Source organism: Hemicordylus capensis, chromosome 2 (genome assembly GCF_027244095.1).
Source record: "Hemicordylus capensis ecotype Gifberg chromosome 2, rHemCap1.1.pri, whole genome shotgun sequence".
Lineage (NCBI taxonomy): Eukaryota > Metazoa > Chordata > Lepidosauria > Squamata > Cordylidae > Hemicordylus > Hemicordylus capensis.
Window position 1 is genome coordinate 25684001 of NC_069658.1, and position 23189 is coordinate 25707189.

A 23189-nucleotide genomic window follows, 5' to 3' on the forward strand; every position below is an offset into this window, starting at 1 on the left:
TTGGATTATCGAGGATGCATCTAAATAATCTCAGTTGCTGTGAAAACATTATTTCTGTTTCATCCATAAACACACTGGAAGTAAATTGTTAGTCTGTGCAAATTCAGATTCAAAAATTCAGATTTTATCCAAAATTAACCAAAATTGGTAAAATCCAAATCCAGTCCCCCTCCCCCTGAAAACTGGTTAGATAAAGTCAAAATTAATTCTAAAATGTTGGAATTAATTTTGGAATTTGCAAAATGGCAACACACACACACCCCGTAGAGGTGAATGGGAAAATTGGGGGAAACCCCGCACCAAAAGTCACCAGTTGGCCCTAGAGCCATGAAACTTGCCACACGTTAGGAAGGAGGACAGGCGGCCCTGTAGTGAATTTGAAGACGCTTGGTCAATTCCATGATTGTTAGTGAATTTTTGAAATATTTGAAAGAATGGCTAAAAATGGGCAAATCTGGTATGTTCCAAACTAGAAACAACTTCTAGAAACTGAAGATAGAAACTTCTGAAAGTGAAGACCCTTCTTAGTCCATCATTCCAACAGCATGTAGAGGAATCTCATGAAAGCCTTCATAGAAAGCCTTTCATGAAAGCCTTCATGAAAGCCAGCATAGTGTAGTGGTTAGAGTGCTGGACTAGGACCGGGGAGACCCGAGTTCAAATCCCCATTCAGCCATGAAACTAGCTGGGTGACTCCGGGCCAGTCACTTCTCTCTCAGCCTAACCTACTTTCACCTCCACATAGTGGTAGGATGATGGTCCAAGGAGGGGATTCAGATCTAGAACTTTTTGTAAAGTTTGTTTCAAGCCAGATTTCACCATTTTTAGCCATTTTTAATTCCCCCCCAATTCACAAAAAATCAGAGGAGTGACCCATAGCTTTGAAAAACAACACAGAGTCCTGCCAATGTGGAATTCATATGTGCCAGATTTAATACCTGCATGCCCATCCATTCCAGAAATATGAAAGGGAGAGGCAAAAGGGGCATGCTGTTACCCCTTTTCATGAAGACAAAGGGCAGATTTCTCAACATGCTGTTGGAATGATGGTCCATGGAGGGTCTTCAGTTTCAGAAGGTTTCTGAAACTGAAACAAGTAAGATTTCACCATTTTTAGCCATTTAAAAACCAACATTTCAAAAATTCACCAAGTATCATGGAATTGACCAATTCTCTTCCAATGCACTACAGGGGGTTCTGATCTCCTTTCCCACATGTGTGACATGTTTCAAGGCTCCAGGACCAAGCAGTGACTTTTGGTCCTCCCCCCACCCCTGATTTCTCCATGGGAAAAATCTGAATTTAAGTCAGAATTCAGATTCCAAATCCAATTCAATATTTAACATTGTCAGAGCCCATAGGATCCTAATCCAAAATTGTCGAAGCCAGATTGAGTCAAATCCAAATCCAAATTTTCTGAACACGCATAGGCCTAATAAATTGCACAGAAATAAAGAGAGTTTACTTCTGAATACATAAGAACAGCCCTGCTGCATCAGGCCCACGGCCCATCTAGTCCAGCATCCTGTTTCACAGAGTGGCCCACCAATGCCCCTGGGGAGCCCACAGGCAAGAGTGCAATATACAACACAGCAAATATTTATATACCACTTTTCAACAAAAGTTCCCAAAGCAGTTTACACAGATATAAAGATATGAATGAATGAATGAACAAATAAATAAATAAAATGGTTCTCTGTCCCCAAAGGGCTCACAACAGCAACAATAATAAAGTGGACTGCATGCCCTCTCTCCTGCTATTACTTCCCTGCCTCTCCTCCACGAATTTATCTAAACTCCTCTTAAAGCCATTCAGCTTGTTGGCTGTCACCACATATTGTGGCAGAGAATTCCAGAGGTTAATTATGCATTGTATGAAGAAGTACTTCCTTTTGTCAGTTCTAAACTTCTTGGCAATCAGTTTCATGGGATGACCCCTGTTTCTTGTGTTATGCGAAAGGAGGGAGGAATTCTCTCTATCAACATTCTCCACACCATGCATGATTTAATAGATCTCTATCATGTCTCCCCTCAGTCATCTTAATTGCAACACTTAATCACAACTTTAGTGCCTTGCTTTATTTCAGCCACTGTCTATGATGTTGGCATATGGTCCTCTGCAAAAACATCTTATCAGATTGCCTGTCATCAGTTCTTTGACATTCGTTCCCATTCAGGTTTCACCAGTGCTCTGTGGGTTGTAAACACTGAGCAGCAGGATTAAACATTTTAAAAAATCAGCCATTACCAACATTATTAAATATCTTGTTTATTAATATATGATTCTTAAAATTGATCCAATGGTGCTGCCATTTTTTTAAATTAAAGCTAGTAAGGAAGGAATAACTAAACAAAATCAATGCTTCAATTTTAACATACAGTCTAAATATGAAATGGTCCCATGCATCAAATACAGATGATGTTTATGTGGTCCCATTCAATGTGTAGACAAGTCTTTAAAAGGCCTTGGATTAAAGCTACATTGAAGAGTTTAGTATCTTCAGTGTACCAGGTGCTGGCAGTTTGTGTAATCGGATATGTTTAGCTTGTTCTACAGACACCTACAATGCTGCCAAGCATCATGAAAGCCTTAGAGCTAAAAGCAGGATTTGCCTAAACATGTAGAAACTTTCATTTAGAAATAGTAGTTAAAGCATCACTGTGTAAAGACAATATTACTTCTCATTGAAGCATGATTGCACTGTGGATTACATCAGATATTTTAATTCAAAGAACATTCTGAGGTCATTCATACACACGAAAATGGTGTTCTATGGGTTTGGGAGCTGTGAGCCTTGAGCAACTCCTCACTTAATTTTTTTTGTGGGGGAGAGGAAAGATACTTTTGAGGGAGAGAGATAGGTAATTTTCTTTAGTGAGGGGGGATTCAGTAAAATGAGTGGGGAACTCCTTAAATGCTATGGGGGATCTGCACCCCTGCACTGCAGTACTTAATGATGAAGAACCTACGTCTTTGGGAATGATATAATTTAGACTTATAACTCTAGAGACAATTTTGATCTACCTGTTCTAAATGGGGTCACACTTCCCCAAAAGGAACAGGTTCGCAGTCTGGGAGTACTTCTGGATTCACACCTCTCTCTGGTTTCTCAGGTTGAGGCTGTGGCCATGGGTGCTTTCTATCAGCTCTGACTGATACGCCAGCTGCGCCTGTTTCTCGAGACCAATGACCTCAAAACAGTGGTACATCTGTTGGTAACCTCCAGACTTGACTTCTGTAATGCACTCTATGTGAGGCTGCCTTTGTACATAGTCCGGAAACTTCAGTTGGTTCAGAATGCAGCAGCCAGGTTGGTCTCTGGGTCATCTCGGAGAGACCATGTGACTCCTTTACTGATGGAGCTACACTGGCTGCCAATAGGTTTCCAGACAAAATACAAAGTGCTAGTTATAAAGCCCTACATGGTTTGGGCCCTGGGTATCTAAGAGACCGTCTTCTTCACTACAAGCCCCACCACCATTGAGGTCATCTGAAGAGGTCCATCTCCAGTTACTGTCAACTCGTTTGGTGACTACACAGAGATGGGCCTTCTCAGTCTCTCCCCGAGATTGTGGAATGCGCTCCCTGCTGAGATATGATCCTCCTCATCTCTGGAAATTAAAAAACACACACCTGAAAACCCATCTTTTTGCCCAAGCTTTCTCAGCTTCCTAATTTTTTTTTTTTTTTTTAGGTTTTAATCTCTGGTTTATTTTTAAATTGCTAAATTGTTTTAAGTTTTTTGTATTTGTTTTTAAGTTGTTTTATGCTATTGTTAACCGCCCAGAGAGCAAAGTTTGGGGTGGTGTACAAATTAGATAGATAGATAGATAGATAGATAGATAGATAGATGTTTGAATGCTACCATTTGGGAGAAAGGGTTGCCCTCCTTTCCTGTAAGTCAAGAACAGAAGTATTTTTGGATGTTGTATCAGGATTCAGTTATTTGATCAGGGCCCTCTGCCAGCAGAAACTGTGCCACTAGATCATCATGCCAAGCATCAAGACTCTGAAACCTGGTGGGTAACTTGGACTTTATATTTAACTCTACATGCAACTTATTATGTCAGCCAAGAGATCTCAGATATTTTCATAACAAGGTGCCATAGATCTAGACGAGGCTGTGTTTTATAGCTGCTTCTCTCACAAACACAAAGTAATCTTATATAGATTTAACTAAGAATTTACTCAGAAGCAACTCCATTTTCTCTTTCTCGTTTCCCTCCCTTTCCCTTTCTGACTCCACCTCCCACACTCTCTATAGGATCCCCACTGGGACAAACTTCTAAGCAACAAAATATAAAAGATACTGGAAGAATTCAACAGGCTGTAAAACCATGTCACTGGCTCCAAGCATCATCAATCCATATAAAAGGTTAGGGGGGAGCAAAATTTTGAATCACACATTTTGCATTGCATGGGAAATAGTAAATGGATGAGGAGGACTACTCCTTTCCTCCTTGTCCAATCAAGATGCACACAAAACTGGAAGGGGTCAGAAAGAACTCTCAGCTCTCATAGCCATCTCCCACATCTCACTGCATCTCCCACAGTGAGGACCATCGATTTAGGTAAATGAAGAAGAATTTTAATAATGGACTCTAGTAGAGCAATGCCAAGCCTTCTTCAGACCTAGCTGCAAGAGATGATTCTAGACCCCTTCCACATTTAAGAAAAATCTAGCCCCTAAATATGTCTGAAATTTCACACAGAAAACCTACTTTTTGAGGAGCTGCTGAGGTCTAATTAAGGCTGTTGAGTAACTGTCCTTTGTTTACACTTGTGTTTCCACCCTTATTACCTGTAGTAACTGGCTGAAATTCATAAAATAGTACTGCACTATACAATGACTAAATATGACTTAGGTTATTCATTTGAAAAAAATATTTAATAATCGAGCCATAATTTTAGATTTGTCACCAAAACAAAATAAAGGAACTGAAAAATGTTGTAGTTTCACTACTTCCAAATCTCGATCTGAAAATTCTGATTGCCATTCCCAAATCCACTATGCTTTTGATAAATCTGCTCACATATCATCAAGTGTTCTTGCGATTGCTGTGTTATTGAATGAATCTATCTACATTTGTTCAGCTGTTTGAGTCCAAAACATCTTCATTCTAACAAGTACATACACACATGTGAAAAAAAGACAAACGGCTTGTGGTGTCTTAGGACCACAAAATCCCGTGATGTAGTGCAATTATGCTCCAAAATATCTAGGATCTTTAACAGAAATGAGCACTTGACAATACTGAAAGAAAGCCAGAATGAATCGAACTGGCTAAAACTCAGAAAGGCATACTCTTTTTGTTTGCACAACCATTGCTCAGTGCAGCGACGAACTCATATCCTTCACCAATTTGTGAACTGGGAGTGTTTTCCATTGGCCAGGTCAGCAAACATTTCTCCTCGTCACAATTCTCCACCACTGAGCAAAACAGAACTGAAAGCAACATTCTGCCTGTAGGTTCCCCATACGCCTTTACAGACCTCCTGGAAAAATATCCTCCATTGGTTATAACCAAAAATAATTCTCAACAAGAGGTGGCAATTGCATTAGTGGAGAGCTGAACCCTTCTAAAACAGAGTTTTAAACCCTATTCAGAGTTCCACAAGACTCTGATATGCCTACAGTTACGAATGCTTTAGTTACTTCATGACTGGACTACTGTAACAGGTTGGGCAACATACAGAGCAAGGAAGCACCAATTAGGAGTGTGCACTTACCAAAAATTGCAGTTTAGTTCAAATTTGGATCAAATTCTATCTGAACCACCTGTTGCTGAACCAGTTTGGCTGAACTGATCAGCTGGTCTGGTCTGTTTGACTGAACCGATTTGGCGGTTCGAGCAGCTATACTAGTAAAGGGGAATCCATTGAGGGTTCAATGGTAAAGTGTTGGGGGAATCCACTAAAGGGTGGCCGGGGTGGTGGTGAGAGAAGTAATTTAAAGTTTTTACCAGCCCAGCCTGGCTGCCAGCACCACCACTCCCCCACCCGCTGCAGCCCACGCAAGCAGCAATCCCTCTTTAGCAAGCTTGAGCCACTGAACCGGACTGGGCCAAGATGAACTGGTTCAGCATCAAGAGGTTCATACACACCCCTAGCACCAATGCAACGAAAGAACAGCCTAACAGAACTTCCCAACTAACTGCACCAGTGCAGCAGAGAAGGTACAATTGTTATGTCCTCTTGTTCCCCAAGAAATCCTCTGTGGTACCTAAAAATATGTCCCCAAAGGCTGTGCAACCCTCAGAGACATATTTTCGGGTGGCACGGAGGATTTCCTGGGGAAGGGGAGAATTGCTCCTTCCCTGATGCACTGGTGCAGTTAGTTGGGATGTTCTTTTAGGCTGCTGTCTCACTGCATCAGTGCATCCTTGCTCTATATGTCAGCCACTGTATGTGGGACTGCCCTTAAAGAGGTTCAGAAACTTCAAAGGGTGTTGACTAAAGCCAGCTTTAGGGAACATATTACTCCATTTCCATACCAGCTTCAATGGCTGCCAGGTTGTATCATGCAATTTAAGGTGCTGGTTTTCACCTTTAAAGCTCAGTTTTGGGCCAGGGTACTTTAAGGCATGGGTTCTCAGACTTGGGTCCCCTGATGTTGGCTTACAGTTCCCATCATCCCCAATCACAATGGCCAGAGGCCATTATTAAGTGGAAGAGTTATACATACCTTTACATCTCTCTTACTGAAATATATGGGAGTGTGTTTTTAGTACATAAATAAGAAATAATGATGTGCATGCTAATATATTTAATCTGAAAAGCTTATTATGATAATAAAATCTGAGTTTCCTTCCGGCAAAATCTGTAGTTTGCCCATTCTTCCACCCTTTTTTCTGGGAAAAGCTGTAGGGTTGGTGATCTAAAAGCATTTAAGAAGAGACCCTGTTGAGTTCTGTGCCATTTCAGTATACCCTTGACTATTTAGATGTTGTAGAAACAACACGATACTTAAACAGATCTGATACCAGGATAATATTAGAACAAGCTCAATATCTGTTTTAAAAACACAAGAGGTGAAGCACAATCCTTGTCTACTCAGAAGTAAGACTCAGTTGTGTTCAGTGGGGTCACTTCCAGTTAAAAACATTTAGAATTGCCGCCTTAATGTTTGAAATAGATGTGGAGTATCAATCGCTCCCATTCCATGCAACCTTAAATCATGGAAACCAACAGGAGTTTTGCCATTTACTCCAGTGTGATCCAGTATTCACACCTGCTGAGGCTGTTCTCACGCACAGCCTAACCCAGGCTAGGGACGCCCAGCCAGGTTAGGCTGCGTGTGAGAATGTCCAGGATTGGGTCCGATCCCGGTGGGTCAGTGCCACCTAGCCCGGCTTTTAAGTTCGGCTGGAGAGGAGAGCTGGTCTTGTGGTAGCAAGCATGACTTGTCCCCATAGCTAAGCAGGGTCTGCCCTGATTGCATATGAATGGGAGACTTGATGTGTGAGCACTGCAAGATATTCCCCTCAGGGGATGGAGCTGCTCTGGGAAGAGCATTTAGGCTCCAAGTTCCCTCCCTGGCTTCTCCAAGATAGGGCTGAGAGAGATTCCTGCCTGCAACCTTGGAGAAGCCGCTGCCAGTCTGTGAAGACAATACTGAGCTAGATAGACCAATGGTCTGACTCAGTCTATGGCAGTTTCCTATGTTCCTATGTTAAAGGAATGAGCGCTCCCTTACCCCCAGCTACCTGCTCATTTGCTAGCACGGGCTGCTTCTAGCATGGCCCGCACACATTTCTCTTGGGGGAATCACCCAATGCAGTACGCATATCACATGCTGCATTGTGGGCTTCACAGAGGCTGAGACAATGAGTCCCGGCCTCAGATCAATCTGCCCTGCTCTGCGCTGCATGGAGCGGGGCTGATCGTGTGCGAGTGCACTCTGCACTCCCACCTAGGAATATCCGATCATCTGGTGGGGGGAGGCAAGGTTTGGGAAGCCTTCCCCCTCCCACCCGCCCGGCAGGTTGTGCGAAGCCCTTTGGGGACAGGGATTGTCAGCCATTTGGGGACAGGGAGCCATTTTATTTATTTGTTTGTTTGTGTATATCTATGCAAAGTGCTTTGGGAACATCTGTTGAAAAGCGGCATATAAATATTTGTCATCTTGCCAGATTTGACCAATGGCAGAGTTTTGCCTTTAAATCTGATTTGATCCCCTTCCCCTTCTCTCCAAACTACTTGTGCTGTGTGACCGCATACCAAGCCTGATCTTGCAGACCTTGGTTGCATTCTCACACTCATAGCAACCCTGATTAAAGAGTTAACCAGGATTGCTGAGACCTGTGGAGCTGATTGTGAGAATGCAGATTTCTCAGGCAGTCCTGGTCAAACCACTGTGGTTAAACCACATTTAACCAGGATTAGACCCTGGTTATCTATCCTGTGAAATGCAACCACCTGTACAGGGTGCAACAATTCTGGTTAACTCTTTAATCAGGAAGGCTATGATTGCGAGAACACAGCCAAAATATCTCAAATCATTTTTCACACACAGACACACATGCACACATACTCTTACCTGCATAATAGTTGTCATTGTGTTTGCTGTTGCCCAACCTGTGGAACGCGCACACACTTGTTCTGATGTTGGCTGCTTGGTTCATGGTCCATATGTCACTGGGGTCTCTTCTTTTGGTGAAATGATGTTTGTTCTTCATCTGATGCTCAGAGCTGACAGCTGAAGAAGAGTCACTACCTGGACATGAAGCTCCTATTCCTGAGCACAAGGCATCGACTCTGCTAGCAGGAATTTGATGGTTTCTCATAATCAAGGTCCACAGGGTTTTGAAAAACACATATATAGAATGTTGTAAAGCGATACTTCTCTTCTGTCTCTCTGCAGAGATCGTAGCAGTGCTGTGGTGACCACTCCAGCTTCCCAGTGTTCAAATACAGCTATATTCCTCTTTGTATTCCAAGCTGTTGCAATTTTCCACAGGACCCCAAAATATCTCCCTGTGGTTGAAACTGCACATGCAATGACTGGGTTTTAAAACATTACACTTTCAAGGACAGGGAGCTGAAAGGAAAGCAAGCATTCGGTCAGCAAATGCAGCTCTTACTGTTTCTGACAGCTTGGGCTGGTTTACTTAAGAGAGGGAGAGCTTTGGGAGGGGATATGTAAAGCCCCACAAATTAACATAAAGGGGGTGGGCCTATGGGAGATGCATAGGATTTTCCAAGAGCAAAATAGAAGCTGTGGGATATCAGCTTTGCTGTTGCTGCAGTTTTGTAGGGAGAACCAAAATAAAATTCACGATAGGGAAAATTGTCAAGTAAACTAAACAGGAAGGATTTGATCAAAGAGAATAATGTACATCTAAAGAAATGGATCCCAAGGTTTTTCCTGCAGACCATATGTGGAGATTAACTGCCCAACGGTTTTTCTCTGTTGTTGTTGTTTTTAAAAAGAGAGATATACAAGTAGCTGTCTGTAATCTCTTTCCTGAAGAATAGTCCTGTACACTAGACTTTGCCATAGACTGTTTCCAGACTTTCAAATCTCAGATCTCCTATCCTGGCATGTTTGGAACAAGCCATTGCATATGGGGAGTAGAACTGAGACTATGGTGCTGTGGGAGGTTTTTGGTTTTTTTAAAAAACCTTTTCCTCTGAGCTATTTTCCCATTTAAAGGCCCAGTGCTGCTATTTGCCCTTAGAGAGAAAACCTACAAGTACACATGCATTTTCCATAACAGGATAATTTGCGGCTTGGTGGGCAATTTTAATTAGAAAATGGCATGTGGGGAAAGGGTTAGCTTCCCATAATCTTGCAATCCCATTCTTTTATTTTATTTTCTACATGTACATACCGCAAGGCAGTTAACAAAGACACGTAAAAACTAATAATATTTATTTATTTATTTATTTATTTATTTATTTATTTATTTATTTATTATTGAAAGGATGTGGCAGAAAAAGACCAAAATAATCCCAGCGGTAATTGGCACCCTGGGTGCAGTTCCAAAAGACCTTGAAGAGCACCTCAACACCATAGGGGCCACAGAAATCACCATCAGCCAATTACAAAAAGCAACTTTACTAGGAACAGCCTATATTCTGCGACGATCTATAACAACAGCAACAACATTGACAATAAAATTCAGCCATCCTAGGTCCTTGGGAAGGACTCGATGTCTGGATAAAACAAACCAGTCAATAACACCTGCCTGACTGTGTAAAAAAATAAAAATAATAAAGAAAGAACACTACAAATACTTGGGCATTCTCCAGGCTGATAACATTGCACACGCTGAAGTTAAAAGAAAAATTGGAAGTGAATACATCAGGAGAGTTAGAAAAATCCTAAAGTCCAAACTCAATGGCAGGAACACCATACAAGCCATAAACACCTGGGCTATACCTGTTATCAGATACACTGCAGGAATAATAGATTGGACCCAGGCAGAGTTAGACATGCTAGATCGTAAGACCAGGAAAGTCATGACCATCAATCATGCTCTGCACCACCGCAGTGATGTAGATAGGCTATACCTTCCTCGCAGCTCAGGTAGAAGAGGAATGCTGCAAGTCCATCAAACAGTAGAGGAGGAGAAAAGAGGCCTTGAAGAATATAAAAAGGACAGTGAAGAAGATGCACTTCAAATGGTCAATAATGAGAAACTATTCAACACCAATGAAACAAAGCATGCCTACAAGAAAGAACAAGTCAAGAACCGAGCAGAAAAATGGAAAAATAAGCCCCTGCATGGTCAATATTTGCACAATATAAGTGGAAAATCAGATATCACCAAGACCTGGCAATGGCTTAAGAATGGCAACATGAAGAAAGAAACAAAGGGTTTAATACTGGCTGCACAAGAACAGGCACTAAGAACAAATGCAATAAGAGCAAAAGTCGAAAAATCAACCACAAACAGCAAGTGCTACCTTTGTAAAGAAGCAGATGAAACAGTGGACCACCTAATCAGCTGTTGTAAAAAGATCACACAGACTGACTACAACGAAAGGCATGGCAAAGTAGCAGGGATGATACACTGGAACATCTGCAAAAAATACAAGCTACCTGTAGCCAAAAATTGGTGGAACCATACAATTGAAGAAGTGGTAGAAAATGAAGACGCAAAAATATTATGGGACTTCCGACTACAGACAGACAAACATCTGCCACACAATACACCAGATATAACTGTAGTCGAGAAGAAAGAAAAACAAGTTAAAATAATCAACATAGCAATACCAGGGGATAGCAGAACAGAAGAAAAAGAAATAGAAAAAATCACAAAATACAAAGATCTACAAATTGAAATTGAAAGGCTGTGGCAGAAAAAGACCAAAATAATCCCAGTGGTAATTGGCACCCTAGGTGCAATTCCAAAACAACTTGAAGAGCACCTCAACACCATGGGGCCACAGAAATCACCAGCAGAAACAGCCTATATTTTGCGACGATATCTATAATAACCAACATCATTGATGATAAAATCCAGCCATCCCAGGTCCTTGGGAAGGACTTGATGTCTGGATAAAACAAACCAGTCAATAACACCTGTCTGACTGTGTAAACAAGAAATAATAATAACAACACAGAATAAACCACAATGATAGTAATTAAAAGAGCAGCAAAACCAGCAGCTAAAATGTATTCAAACTGTCAACAGCCTAGGAGAATAAAAACATCTTTGCCTGACGATGAAAGAATAACAATGAGGGGGCCAGATGAGCTTCCATGGGAAGGGAATTCCATTAGTAGGCAACCAAATGAGGGCAACCAGGTCTGCTTTTTGCAGAAATTTAAAGAGAGGAGAGATCCTATCAGAAAACTCTATTGCATTACAAACACATTTGGGCACCTGAAGTAGAAATGGGACACCATCTCTCAATTTCCTCCCCCCATACACACTTGTACTCCACCCCCTTAACCGGCTGTTTGGTAGCTGGCTGCGGGCAGCAGCATTTGAACAGCTCTTGCTGCTGTTCCTACCATGCTGCCTCTGCTCTTTGCCAATGGGTTGGTTGCTGGTGAGAGCATGGCTAATACCTGACAACGGCAACAACCATGGGCAGCTACCCAGCTGTGGTGAAAGAAGCAGCACTGGGCACAGGTGAATGGCCCAGATTTACTCTTCCTTCTCCCATGCTCAATTAAAATAGGAGGAGGAGGAGGGAGAGGAAGTGAAAGTTCAGGGAAAGGAGGGAACTCCACCCATAGAGTTGGGCTAGAGTGGTGCCACCCATAGAGCCGGGTTGGCTAGCATGGTGCTACAATTGGTTTTGTGGTGTTGCTGTCTGCAACAAAGATTAATGTGTCTGTCTGTCTGTCTGTGTAGGGAATGCTCCAAATCTGTTTCACTAGATTTGCTGCCAGAGGCAACTGCCTTCACCCTGCTACATTCCCCGACCTCCATAAATCTTGTTTAATTTGAGGTACACTTTTTAATGAGGTGCGCCTTTTTTGAGGTACATTTTTTCTGAATTAAAATCAGAGGCACCACTCACTTTTATAGCTGAAAACGTTTCTCAGTAAAAGAAATGTTTACTTTGACAATGTGAGAGGATAAGGAGTGCTCCCCTTTACAAGCATAGCCCCTCAAACTGCTGAACTGGTTCAAACCAGTCCGCCACAGACCAGGCTCAGTTTGTTTCAATTACGGACTAGCCCATATGGAGGGCCTCTCCTGGAGGCCAGTCCGGTCCACGATCGAACCACTGAACTGGCCCAGTTCATGGTGGATTGGTTTGCGATCAAATGGTTCATGCACACCCCTACCAGTAACTCCTGGGCCTGTCTGAAATAGGGCTTGCTTGTCTGTGCCTTCTCTTCCAGCCAGTACTGCAGAGCTGATTGGCAAGCTGAATGGGTGCACGGCCTTGTCATTTTTAATCACTCTCTTAGTGCTCAAAGTTGCTTTTAATTTTTCTACGGTTTCTCCTTCCACAGAGCAGCCTCTCTTTCTCCCCGTCTATCCGGCAACAAAAGTCTCTGGAAGTTCAAGGGTTTAACTGATAAAGTCCCTGTTCTGTCTGTCTATATTTTTGTAGAACCTGCTGTTCTGTGACTACCTTCTCCCTATGCCACCATTTTGTGACTCCAATATGCCTCCCCAAGCCACTATTTTGTGCTAATAGCCTCCAAGGCTCTGCTCCCTCCACCTCACCCACCCCACCCAAAAGCTCCTGGAAGCCATAAGTATGCCCACTCTGACTGGAAGACGAGGATTCAAATCAATCTAGCCATGAAGCTCACTAGATGAAGTTCACTTTGGGCCAGTTTCTCTTCTCTATTTAATCTACTTTACAGGGTTGCTGCGAGGATAAAAGAGACCATATACACCACCATTACCTCCTTGGAGAAAGAGCTGGATAAAGCTGGAGTTTATGGTATCATTAAACTTAATATGCCCACTTTTCCTAAGATAACTCCATTCACATTCCAAACATGCTGGTTTGGTCACATGAATGAACCCTCAGCAGGAGCACAGCTATAATTAAACAAGAGGTTTTGACTCAGTGTGTGGCAGCTGTGGAAATCGCACATTCCATGCTCTGAATCATTAGGAATGGGAGTGAAAATAAAACTGCTAATTTCATAATGCCCTTATACAAATCTATGGTGTGGCCACATTTGGAGGACTGGGTGCGGTTCTGGTCACTGTATCTCAAAAAGGACATTGTAGAACTGGAAAAGGTGCAGAAGAGGGCAACCAAGATGATCAGGGGCCTGGAGCACCTTCCTTACAAGGTAAGGCTACAACACCTAGGCTTTTTAGTTTAGAAAAAAAGACAATTGAGGGGCAACATGGTAGATGACTATAAAATTACAGTATGCATGGTGTGGAGAGATTGAATAGAGATACATTTTGCTCTCTTTCAACACTAGAAACAGGGGTTATCCCATGAAACTGATTGCCAGGAAGTTAGGACCGAGAAAAGGAAACACTTTTCCATACAGTGTATAATTAATCTATGGAATTCTCTGCCACCCAATGTGGTGATGGCCACCAGCCTGGAGGCTTTAAAAGGGACTTAGACAGATTGATGGAGGGCAGGTCTATCAATGGCTACTAGTCTGATGGCTATAGGCCACCTCCAGCCTCAGAGGCAAGATGCCTCTAAATACCAGTCGCAGTGGAGCAACAGCAGGAGAGAAGGCATGCCTTCATCTCTTGCCTGTGGCCTCCCAGAAGCCTCTGATGGGCTACTGTGGGAAACAAGATGATGGACTAGATGGACCTTGAGCCTGATCCAGCAGGGCTGTCCTTAAGGGGAGAACAAATGTTCCTGGGCCACTGAGGGAGGGGGGTCCTCTGGCTGGGTGACAGCTCACTTTTTGCTCTTGAGTGTTGATGTCATGTGGATATATGAAGCAACTGTAATAAGTATATATCTTTAAAATGTTCCTGTTCCTGGGGAAGTTGTGCATGAACATGTCTGTGAAGGTGTGATATTATTTGCATGGAAGCAAGAGAAAGGGCATGCCAAGAATATTTTGATTCTCACTATATCTTTACAGTTCTGCAGCAAAGACATGGGTTGGGATCGGGGGAGAGAAAAAGAAGGGGGGGCCATCTTGGCTTCTTATCGCAGGGCTCACTCCAATCTTTTTACACCCCTGACACTCAGCCCTGTATCAAAACACTTCGTTCTCAAGTCCAATTCATTTCAATGGGACTTTCTGCTGGTTTCTTAATGATGTGGCTGTAATAAACATCAGTAGAGAAGAATACCTAAGGTAAAGCTACTGACAGGAAGGTGCCAGAATATAGAAGTTACTCACCAGTTTGAACTTATGCTCCTGGAAGCAAATGAAAGGTACAGTACATCACTCTGAGAGGACTGACGCCCCGATTTTACTACATGGCAGCAGAAGATCTAAGAGGCACCAGCCAAACGTAAGAGCATCTGGATTTCAACACCTCATTGAGGGCCTCTAAACCTGACCCAGTGATATTTACTTGTATACGAATATGGAGTGCTCTAGTTACGGAGGTTGCTGTGTGCCAAATGACATGAATGTCAGGCTCCAAGGAAGCCATGTGCATGCTAGATTGGGGGTTCTGTGGCAGAAGAGTCCATATGATTATTGCTGTTCATTATGGCTACAGCACAATCAACAGGCAGAGATCATTACAATCTTAACAAGGCAGCTGGACAAGAAGATAAGGAGAAATAGCATTGGTATTGGAGGGGGGATAAGAAAAGAAAGGGGCAAAGCTTCTATAGCAGGACCCCAAGCCTGGGGTGCCCAACCTGGAGTACTTAGAGACTGTTGGACTACAATTCCCATCAACCCCGGCCACAATGGCCTTTGGTCATTGTGGCTAGGGATGATGGGAGCAGTAGTTCATCAGCATCTGGGGACTCAAAATTGGGATTCCCTGCTCTAAGCGGGTACAGTTGAATGTACACACATAGCCTAGTATGGATTTAAAGGATTAGTGTGATGTAGTAGTTGACATGGTGAAATTGCCATCGAATTGGAGGCAATCTTACTTTGAAAGTAACCTAGATGTTTAATGGGTTGGTAATACTTGCGCAGGTGCCAGGGAAGCAGCAGGCAGTCTGACAAGTGTTCCTCCGCCCCCCACAAAAAAGCTTACAGTAAAAAATTTCTTCAAAAAAGAGAGAAGAGGTTGGCAGTGAAAACAAGAAGTGATTGAATTGTCCAGTCCAAACATAGAAATGAAGCACATGGCTAGGGGCGTAGGGAGTTTGCCGGCAGCTGGGGGACAAACTCCCACTGGTGGTCCTTTCCCCAGTGTTTATTTATTTATTCATTAATTCAATTTCTAGACCACCCTTCCAAAAATGGCTCAGGGCGGTTTACACAGAGAAATAATAAATAAATAAGATGGATCCCTGTCCCCAAAGGGCTCACAATCGAAAAAGAAACATCAGATGGATACCAGCAACAGTCACTGGAGGTACTGTGCTGGGGGTGGACAGGGCCAGTTACTCTCCCCTTGCTAAATAAAGAGAATCACCACATTAAAAAGGTGCCTCTTTGCCAAGTTAGCAGGGATTGCCTCTGTCGCGTGTGCGTGCCTCAGTGCCCAAGCCACGCCCCCTGTATCTGATGTCAGATGTAAGGGGTGGGACAACCTAACCCTCCTCCCGCAAGCCTTCCCTTCTGCTGGCTCACCTTCTGCGCAGAGCGGAAGGGTGGCCAGCAGCAGTGCTGGCTCAACAGTGTGGAGTCAGACTGGGTCACTGGGTGAGGAGCCGGCCACTGGGAGTCACTGTCCTCTGCTGGGGGCAGCAGATTGGGGCCAGGCAGCATGGCTGCGGTGTCCAGGAGTGTCAAGGGTGGTGCGGGGCAGCCCACTGCCTGGGAGGAGGAGGTGTGGGAGGAGGGAGGAGAAAGGAAGCCCAGCCCCAGCGCATTTCTTCTCTTCCCATCATGCTTGGAAGGAGTGTGCACACCCTAGCTGCAGGGCACACTTGTCCAATGGACCCTACACCCATGCTTGGGGGCCTCTCAAACCCTTTGGGCCCAGGTACAATCGTCCCCCCTTGTCCAATAGAAGCTACGCCCCTGGGAATAAGCTAAAAACCTGCTCTCTGGCATGCTATATCTCCACAAGCACAGAAAGTAGGCCTGCGCAAAAATATTCATCTCCCCCCCCCACACACATGCCCCCAGTTTGTCAATATTTCAGTGGTTGGGGGGGGGTAGTTAGTCAGAAATGAGAATTATGAAAGCTCTCATTGTGGGTGGGGATGGGCTTACCCAAGGCTGGGGGCAGCAGAGTGTGAAACTGTTTCTTGTTTTAAACTTTTTAAAAAATTGACAGCATTGTGGGCAATGTTACCAGCAATTCTTTCCATAAATGCACCAGGGAATGAGGCCACCTCATGACACAGCATCATTCTTTGTGCATTCTGGGAATAAAAATGGCACCAGCTAGGCAACAAAGCCAGTGCTTAATGCCATGGCTGCTGCCCAAAGCTTTGTTAAAGAAGGGGGAAAGTGTTAAAAGCAAGAAGAAGGACAGCTCCCCACCTTAGGTAAGGCTCCCACCCCAAGAAATTGCAAAGAAACTTTAGTAGCCCCCCCCCCAAAGCTGCTGGATCACTCCCCCAACCCAATTTCAGCCCGCTATGAAAGTGGGAACAAAAATAGAGGGGTGCACTTTGAGCCAACTTTTTTTACCCATGGAAGCACTGAAATACACAATCTTCCACTATTATAAGCAAGCCCTAATTTACAAACAAGAACTGGAGTACAGACCATGAGGCACAGTCAAGCATTTCTGGCAACATGAAAACCCTGCCCCCATATAAGTATTAGATCTTCTACTTAGCAGGAGATTGACTGGGAAGTAATTGCATCCCTCTCCCTTCATTGTCAAACAGCTTATTACAAACAATGAATTAACCAACTGAATACCTACCTAAAGATTCGAGGTTAACCACCCAGTCTCATAAGTCAATAGGGGAACCACATTCTTCTGCCTAAGCTTCCCCGGACATTTCTTGCTAGAGCTTCATTCAGAGGATGTCTTCCGATTTTGTTTGATCTGCAAGCCAAAGATAGGAAGCCAGGGCCACTGTAGATGGCAATGGGCCAACTAGTCCTGGAGGTTTAGCAGGTTTAGAAACTTTGCTCAGGTAGTTCACAGATTGACAAGACTCAGATTCTAAAGATGCATCTAAGCTGAGTGGACAAATTTTGGGAGATTCTTGCAGTACAATGCCATCTTTTCCATCAGTGTCTCCACAACTGGAAGCTCAGTCCAGCTTGGAGGTACGATAGAAGTGTCTCAGTCCTTCTGATGGCCAGTTTGCAAGCTAGCAGGATGATCCACAGGGGTTTATACCAAGAAGGAATTGGCTGGCTACACTGAGGTGATTCTCATGATGGGCAAAAAGCGGACTAAGGGAGCCTAGCCCGCTTTTTGGCGATCGTGTGCTGCCACAGGAACTGTGCAGCTCCCAGCAGCAAACCGCCAAAACTACCCCTTCTTTAGCTGAGGTTAACAGGGCGAGTGCTCCATTAACTCCAGTGTTCTGTTCTTGTGTCACTGAGGAGTGTGGAGACACATGAGTAGACTTCCGACCAGGAGGCTGCAAGCAACCTGCCAGGCTCAGGGGTCGCTCCAGGATGCCCTGTGCACTTGCACAGGGCATCCTGGAGCTTCCGGAAACCACAGGGCCCCCAATCCCCACAGCCCCTGCTGGCTCCGTGACGGATTCGGCAGTCATGTGGGTGGCCGATCCGGCCGCCCAGGGCTACCACCCTGATCGTCTGCAGGAAGAGCGGGCTAAGCCCACTCTCCCCGCAAACCCCATTCCGGCGAGTCTCACTGATTATGAGACTCGCCTCACTGTCTCAGGCACAGGAAAGGCTTGGGTTGGATGTGCCACCACATGCACCCCAAGTAGGTTGCCTTCATTCTGGTTAAGTCAGGATGGAACACATCATGGAGCACATCAAGGAGCATTTTCCATGTATTCGTATCTGCATAGCCCATTGTACTTATCCACTTTCCTTGCTCACTTCACTGGAGTCATGGGCCAGCTGTTCAACAATACTAATGAACATACTGATGATAAAATTGGGTCCTGAATAGGCCATGGACCAGGTACTAGTTGGTTGTGCTGAAATATGGACAGGCCAACTTCTGGAGTAAAAGGACTCCTGCTTTTGTGGTAGATCACCCAGCTGATCAGGCAATGACTGACTCAGTCAATCAGCATTTGCAATAGCCTGCCCTGGACAGCCTGCCCCTGCTAACTTGGCAAATAGGCACCTTTTAATGTGATGATTCTCTTTTATTTAGTTGGGGGAGAGTAACTGGCCCTATCCACCCCCAGCACTGTACCTCCAGTGACTGTTGCGGGTGTCTATCTCATGTTTCTTTTTAGATTGTGAGCCCTTTGGGGACAGGGATCCATCTTATTTATTTATCATTTCTCTGTGTAAACCGCCCTGAGCCATTTTTGGAAGGGCAGTATAGAAATCAAATAAATAATTTACAAATAAATAAATAACAAAGAATACTGATATTCTTTGTTAAACAACCCAATCAGTGCCCATTCCTGAAGTGGAGGTTTATGACAGCATGTTCACCAAACAACTCCAACAAGGGTTTCAGGTCTGTTATAATGGTGAATGGCCAACAACAAATGTATTGTGTGGGGGATCAGCTTGCTCAAAATATTATGGTCAGTCTTTTTTATACAGGTAGGAATATCATTCTTCAGCAGGTGCTAACAATGAAACAGATGGATTTTTTATAAGAATCCAACACTATAAAGTGAGGAATCTCATATGATAGAGGTTTGAGGCATCACAATGAACCAGTGATGTTTCAAGTTTCCAGAGAGATTCATAGACTTACTCTTCTTTGAGCAGGCCACACACCCACTTTACTTCTTTTATTCAGTAATCAGTGCCCTGGTCCCAGGACTGTTGAAAGGTTTAGCAAGAATCTGCCATAACAGTATAGAATACCTAAGCAGGCTTTCAGCACCCATTTTGAACCACAGAATGTGGTTCTGTGACTTGATCACCTTTCAGCAAGTGGCTTTGCCCAAGATACTCTACTTGGGACCTGGAAAACACATTCATCTATTTTATTACAGGGTATCTGTTTCAGTTGTTCCAGGTATACCTGACATAACTTAGTCCAGCTAAAAGACCTTCCATAACTCTTTATAACATGACATATGCAGAACAACGACCCAAAGAATGGTGTACAGTAAATATATATGGCCACGTGGGTGCTGATTGTGAACACAGGAACATAGGAAGCTGCCTTCTACCGAATCAGGCCATTGGTCCATCTAGCTCAGTATTGTCCACACAGACTGGCAGTGGCTTCTCCAAGGTTGCAGGTAAAAATTTCTAGGGATGTGTGAAATGTTTCGGGTACAAAATGATTTGTACCCAAAATGGGCTGTTTCAGGCGATTTGTAGACCAAACAAATCACCTGATGGCCAAATCCAAAAGTTTTGGAGCCGAAACGAATCGCCCGTTTCGGCTCCAAAAGATTTGTTGATTCAGACCTCCATTTTGTAGCAATCTCAGAGTCAGTCTCCATTTTGTCTTTGACGTCTATTTGAATGTCCTGCCTATTTCCTGCCTTCAGATCAATGAACTAAGCATGGGCTGATCTCCTGATAATTCCCTCCATTCCCTCCTTGCTCCCAATTGGCTCTTGCCACTTCTGACCGAACCCACATTGGCCAGGGGAAGGGTCGAAGAAGAGGCAAGGAACGGGGTTCAAGGAGGGATTCATTCATACCTTTGTTCCCAGCCGGCCAGCCACCATTCTGCCTTGTTCTGCCTCAGGAGGAGAGTGGGGGGGAGATAACTTTGCTTTGCTTGCCACCATGCCATTGCCCCTGTGCTGCCTATGCCCATTGCCTTGCCAGCCTGAGCCCAGCCTGCCCACCCAGCCTGCCCGCCCCTGCTGGCTAGTGGCTAGTGTGGCTAGGAGCCTGGGAATGAATTAAAAAAATTATCTCTGCTGCATTGCTTTTTTATTTTTTTATTTTTTTGAATTCTGAGAAGAATTCTTTTTTCACCCCCTTGAGAGAATCACTGCCTGCTTGTGCCTACTGTGTGCCAGCCACCAGCCCCTGTGGCCACTGGCTACCTAGCCAGCCACCCCCTTTCCTCCCAGATTTTCCAGGCTGTTGCCCCAGCCCCCACAAATCTGAAGACTGAAGAAGGAGAAGGAGAAGTCAAGAAGAAGATTGAAGAAGAAAGAGAAGTGGACAACTGGGTGAAGCCCCCTAGACTGAGTGAGTGTACCCCATTTTCACACACACCCCTCTGGAATTGTGTATTCTTGGGTTTTTTTTCCTGTTTGGAGGGAGGGTTTGGGTTGCAACTGAATTTAAAAAGTTGTGTGTTTAGTTTTTAATTGATTTTTAAACAATTAATGAAGTTTACGTGTCTTTAAGATTTTTTCCCCATAGGGAATAATGGAGGTTTCAGCAGCCCCATAACTGCACTTGGGAGGCACTGGGGTGGCCCAGAGAGAGTGGTGGTGCAGTGCCAACCTCCCCCATGGGTTGCTAACCCATGGGGTACTGGGTTTGTTGTTTCTGAGGTGTTCTGAGTGTTGTTTCTCTGGTAGCATATGTAGAGTGTAGATTCTTTGGTAGCTTATCTTATCCCAAGATAAGAAGCCCTTTGATGATCTTGCTCCAGGACAAATATAGCCCCTTGAGGCAAGCAGCTCATTCAGGAAAGTAATCCAGTGTAAAATAAGGAGATGTAATATTAGCTTTTGTAGAAGAATGAAGGGCATTCATATTATCTGTTTTGCACAATAGAACCATGCAGTGACAGGTCAGGACAAAGAGAGCTGCAGTTTCTCAGCAAATATTTGAGTGCCATATGATAGCAAACAACCTTATGAGCCAAAGAATTTTCAGCAGTCATTGGTCCCCAGGATGGATTTCAGCAACAAAAAGAGCAACCCATGTATTCAGATTTCCATTAAATCCTTTAGGTATCAGCCAGCTGCCATTTCATGGTCTCAACATATATGCAGATAATCTGTTTCAAAAGTGCATTTTAACTACCAAGCAGAAAGGGATAAGACATACCTTAAATTAAGTGCCTAAAATAGAATGCAGTTTTAGATATTTCTTGTTTAAAAATTAGAAATCGAGTATGGACCTTTAACTGGACTGGCTAATTTCCCCCTCTTTCTGTTTTCATTATAGGATTCTGAAATGCACAGAGGCGGTGCAGGGATTCTGAGGTCATGCAGAGATTCAAAACCATATGAGGTCATCTTTTATGCTGTGGAACATGCTGTTCCCACATCCGCAGCAGTTCAGCTCTTGTTCTGAACATCTCAGTCATCATGTAAACAGCCTTCCCAGTTAGTTCTGATACTTGCAGACCCCAGTTAAGTGTATAAACTAAATCAGGAAATATTGCAAATCTAATTAAACCAGGCCAAAACACAACCCATGTCTACTTTAAATGTGAAAGAATTTCTTAAAATAGTTTACATTGACAGTATTCTACATCTGCCAGATGATGTAAAATCTATAGTTCTCATTCTTGTTGGAGATGTGATCTGATTAGCTCAAATGTGTTGCATATCTGATGAATTAGTAAATATACTCAAAACCACTGGGGAAAGGCACAGTATTGCAATCCTAGGCAGGGCTGGGATATCAGAAAGTTCTGCAGAAAAGTAAGGGGCTGCAATCCTATTCCGGTTTAGTCTGTAGAACCTGCTTTATGGCATTCTCGGGGTAGTCCTTTCATGAGGCAGTAGTCTCAGATGGCAGATTATTGGAGAGCCAGACTCTAATGTCAAAAGCAGAGCAACTCTATGGGGCCAATCTGACCCTTAAACTTTGCAAGGAACATCTCTCTTCACACTCCTTGCAAAACCTGCAAGAAGCATGGAAGAGAAGAGGAGGCTGCTGGTAGCCTCCCTTCCTCCCCGGGCCACTTTCATAGCTTGTAAGGGTCAGTTTTGAAAAGGGGATTGCCCCCACCAGGGGTGTGGGGCAAGACAGCATTGGACCTCTGTTGGGGAGGGGAGCGGTGTGCACATAGCTAGAGGTGTTAATTTTTTACTGTAGCTGGTCATTCAATTCAATCAATCAATTAATTTTATTACAGCCATAGACCGTACAAAAGACATAAAAACGCATTAAAACAAAATATTATACATAGTAAACATAATAAAAGAATAAAACAGTAAGCTCCTATGAATTATAGTAGACCATAAACAAGATCTTAATCTGATAGCAACATAAAAGAATTTCACCACCACTTTAGTGGCCTCATTATTTTGGTCCTCAAGACAGAAGTTCAAATAGAAGGAGTCAGCTCTTCCTGGAAATTGCTCTAACAAAGGGAATATAAGTGCTTTCCTGGTATCACAGTAAAGAGAGCAATATAACAACACATGCGAAACCGTTTCAGGGAGGCCTGCACCACAAGGGCATAAGCCAGAGTCGGGCAATCCCTTAAATCTTTTCCAGAGGGGCTGAGGGCAGAACATTCATACGGGCCCTAGTAAATGCGAACCTAAACTTTAAAAAGTGTAGGGAAACTAGATAACTAGCACTGCTATTCCCCGAAGGGGGCATGATCCCAAAGAATAAAGGAGAACAGGTCCTGTTTCCCGAAGAAACCAGATTCTGATGGTCATCCAGCTGAAAGGTATGCATTGCTGGCCTAACATGGGAAAGTATCTTGCTTCTTAAGACAGGACACTT

At 43.7% G+C, this 23189-nt stretch overlaps 1 protein-coding gene across 4 annotated transcripts in view; it reads right to left on the minus strand.

Moving 5' to 3' along the window:
* RANBP3L (RAN binding protein 3 like) overlaps nucleotides 1-9080 on the minus strand; it is a 71269-nt gene extending 62189 nt beyond the window's left edge. For 2 of the 4 annotated variants that reach the window (XR_008317172.1, XM_053300400.1), the window contains exon 1: nucleotides 8541-9080. Coding sequence is in view for 3 of the 4 variants with exons in the window: in XM_053300400.1 (XP_053156375.1) it covers nucleotides 8541-8787 (247 nt within the window). In the remaining variant the exon portion in view is untranslated. The remainder of the gene's footprint in view (nucleotides 1-8540) is intronic. The other 2 variants (XM_053300402.1, XM_053300401.1) reach the window with 1 other exon arrangement.
* Nucleotides 9081-23189: the final 14109 nt, after the last annotated feature.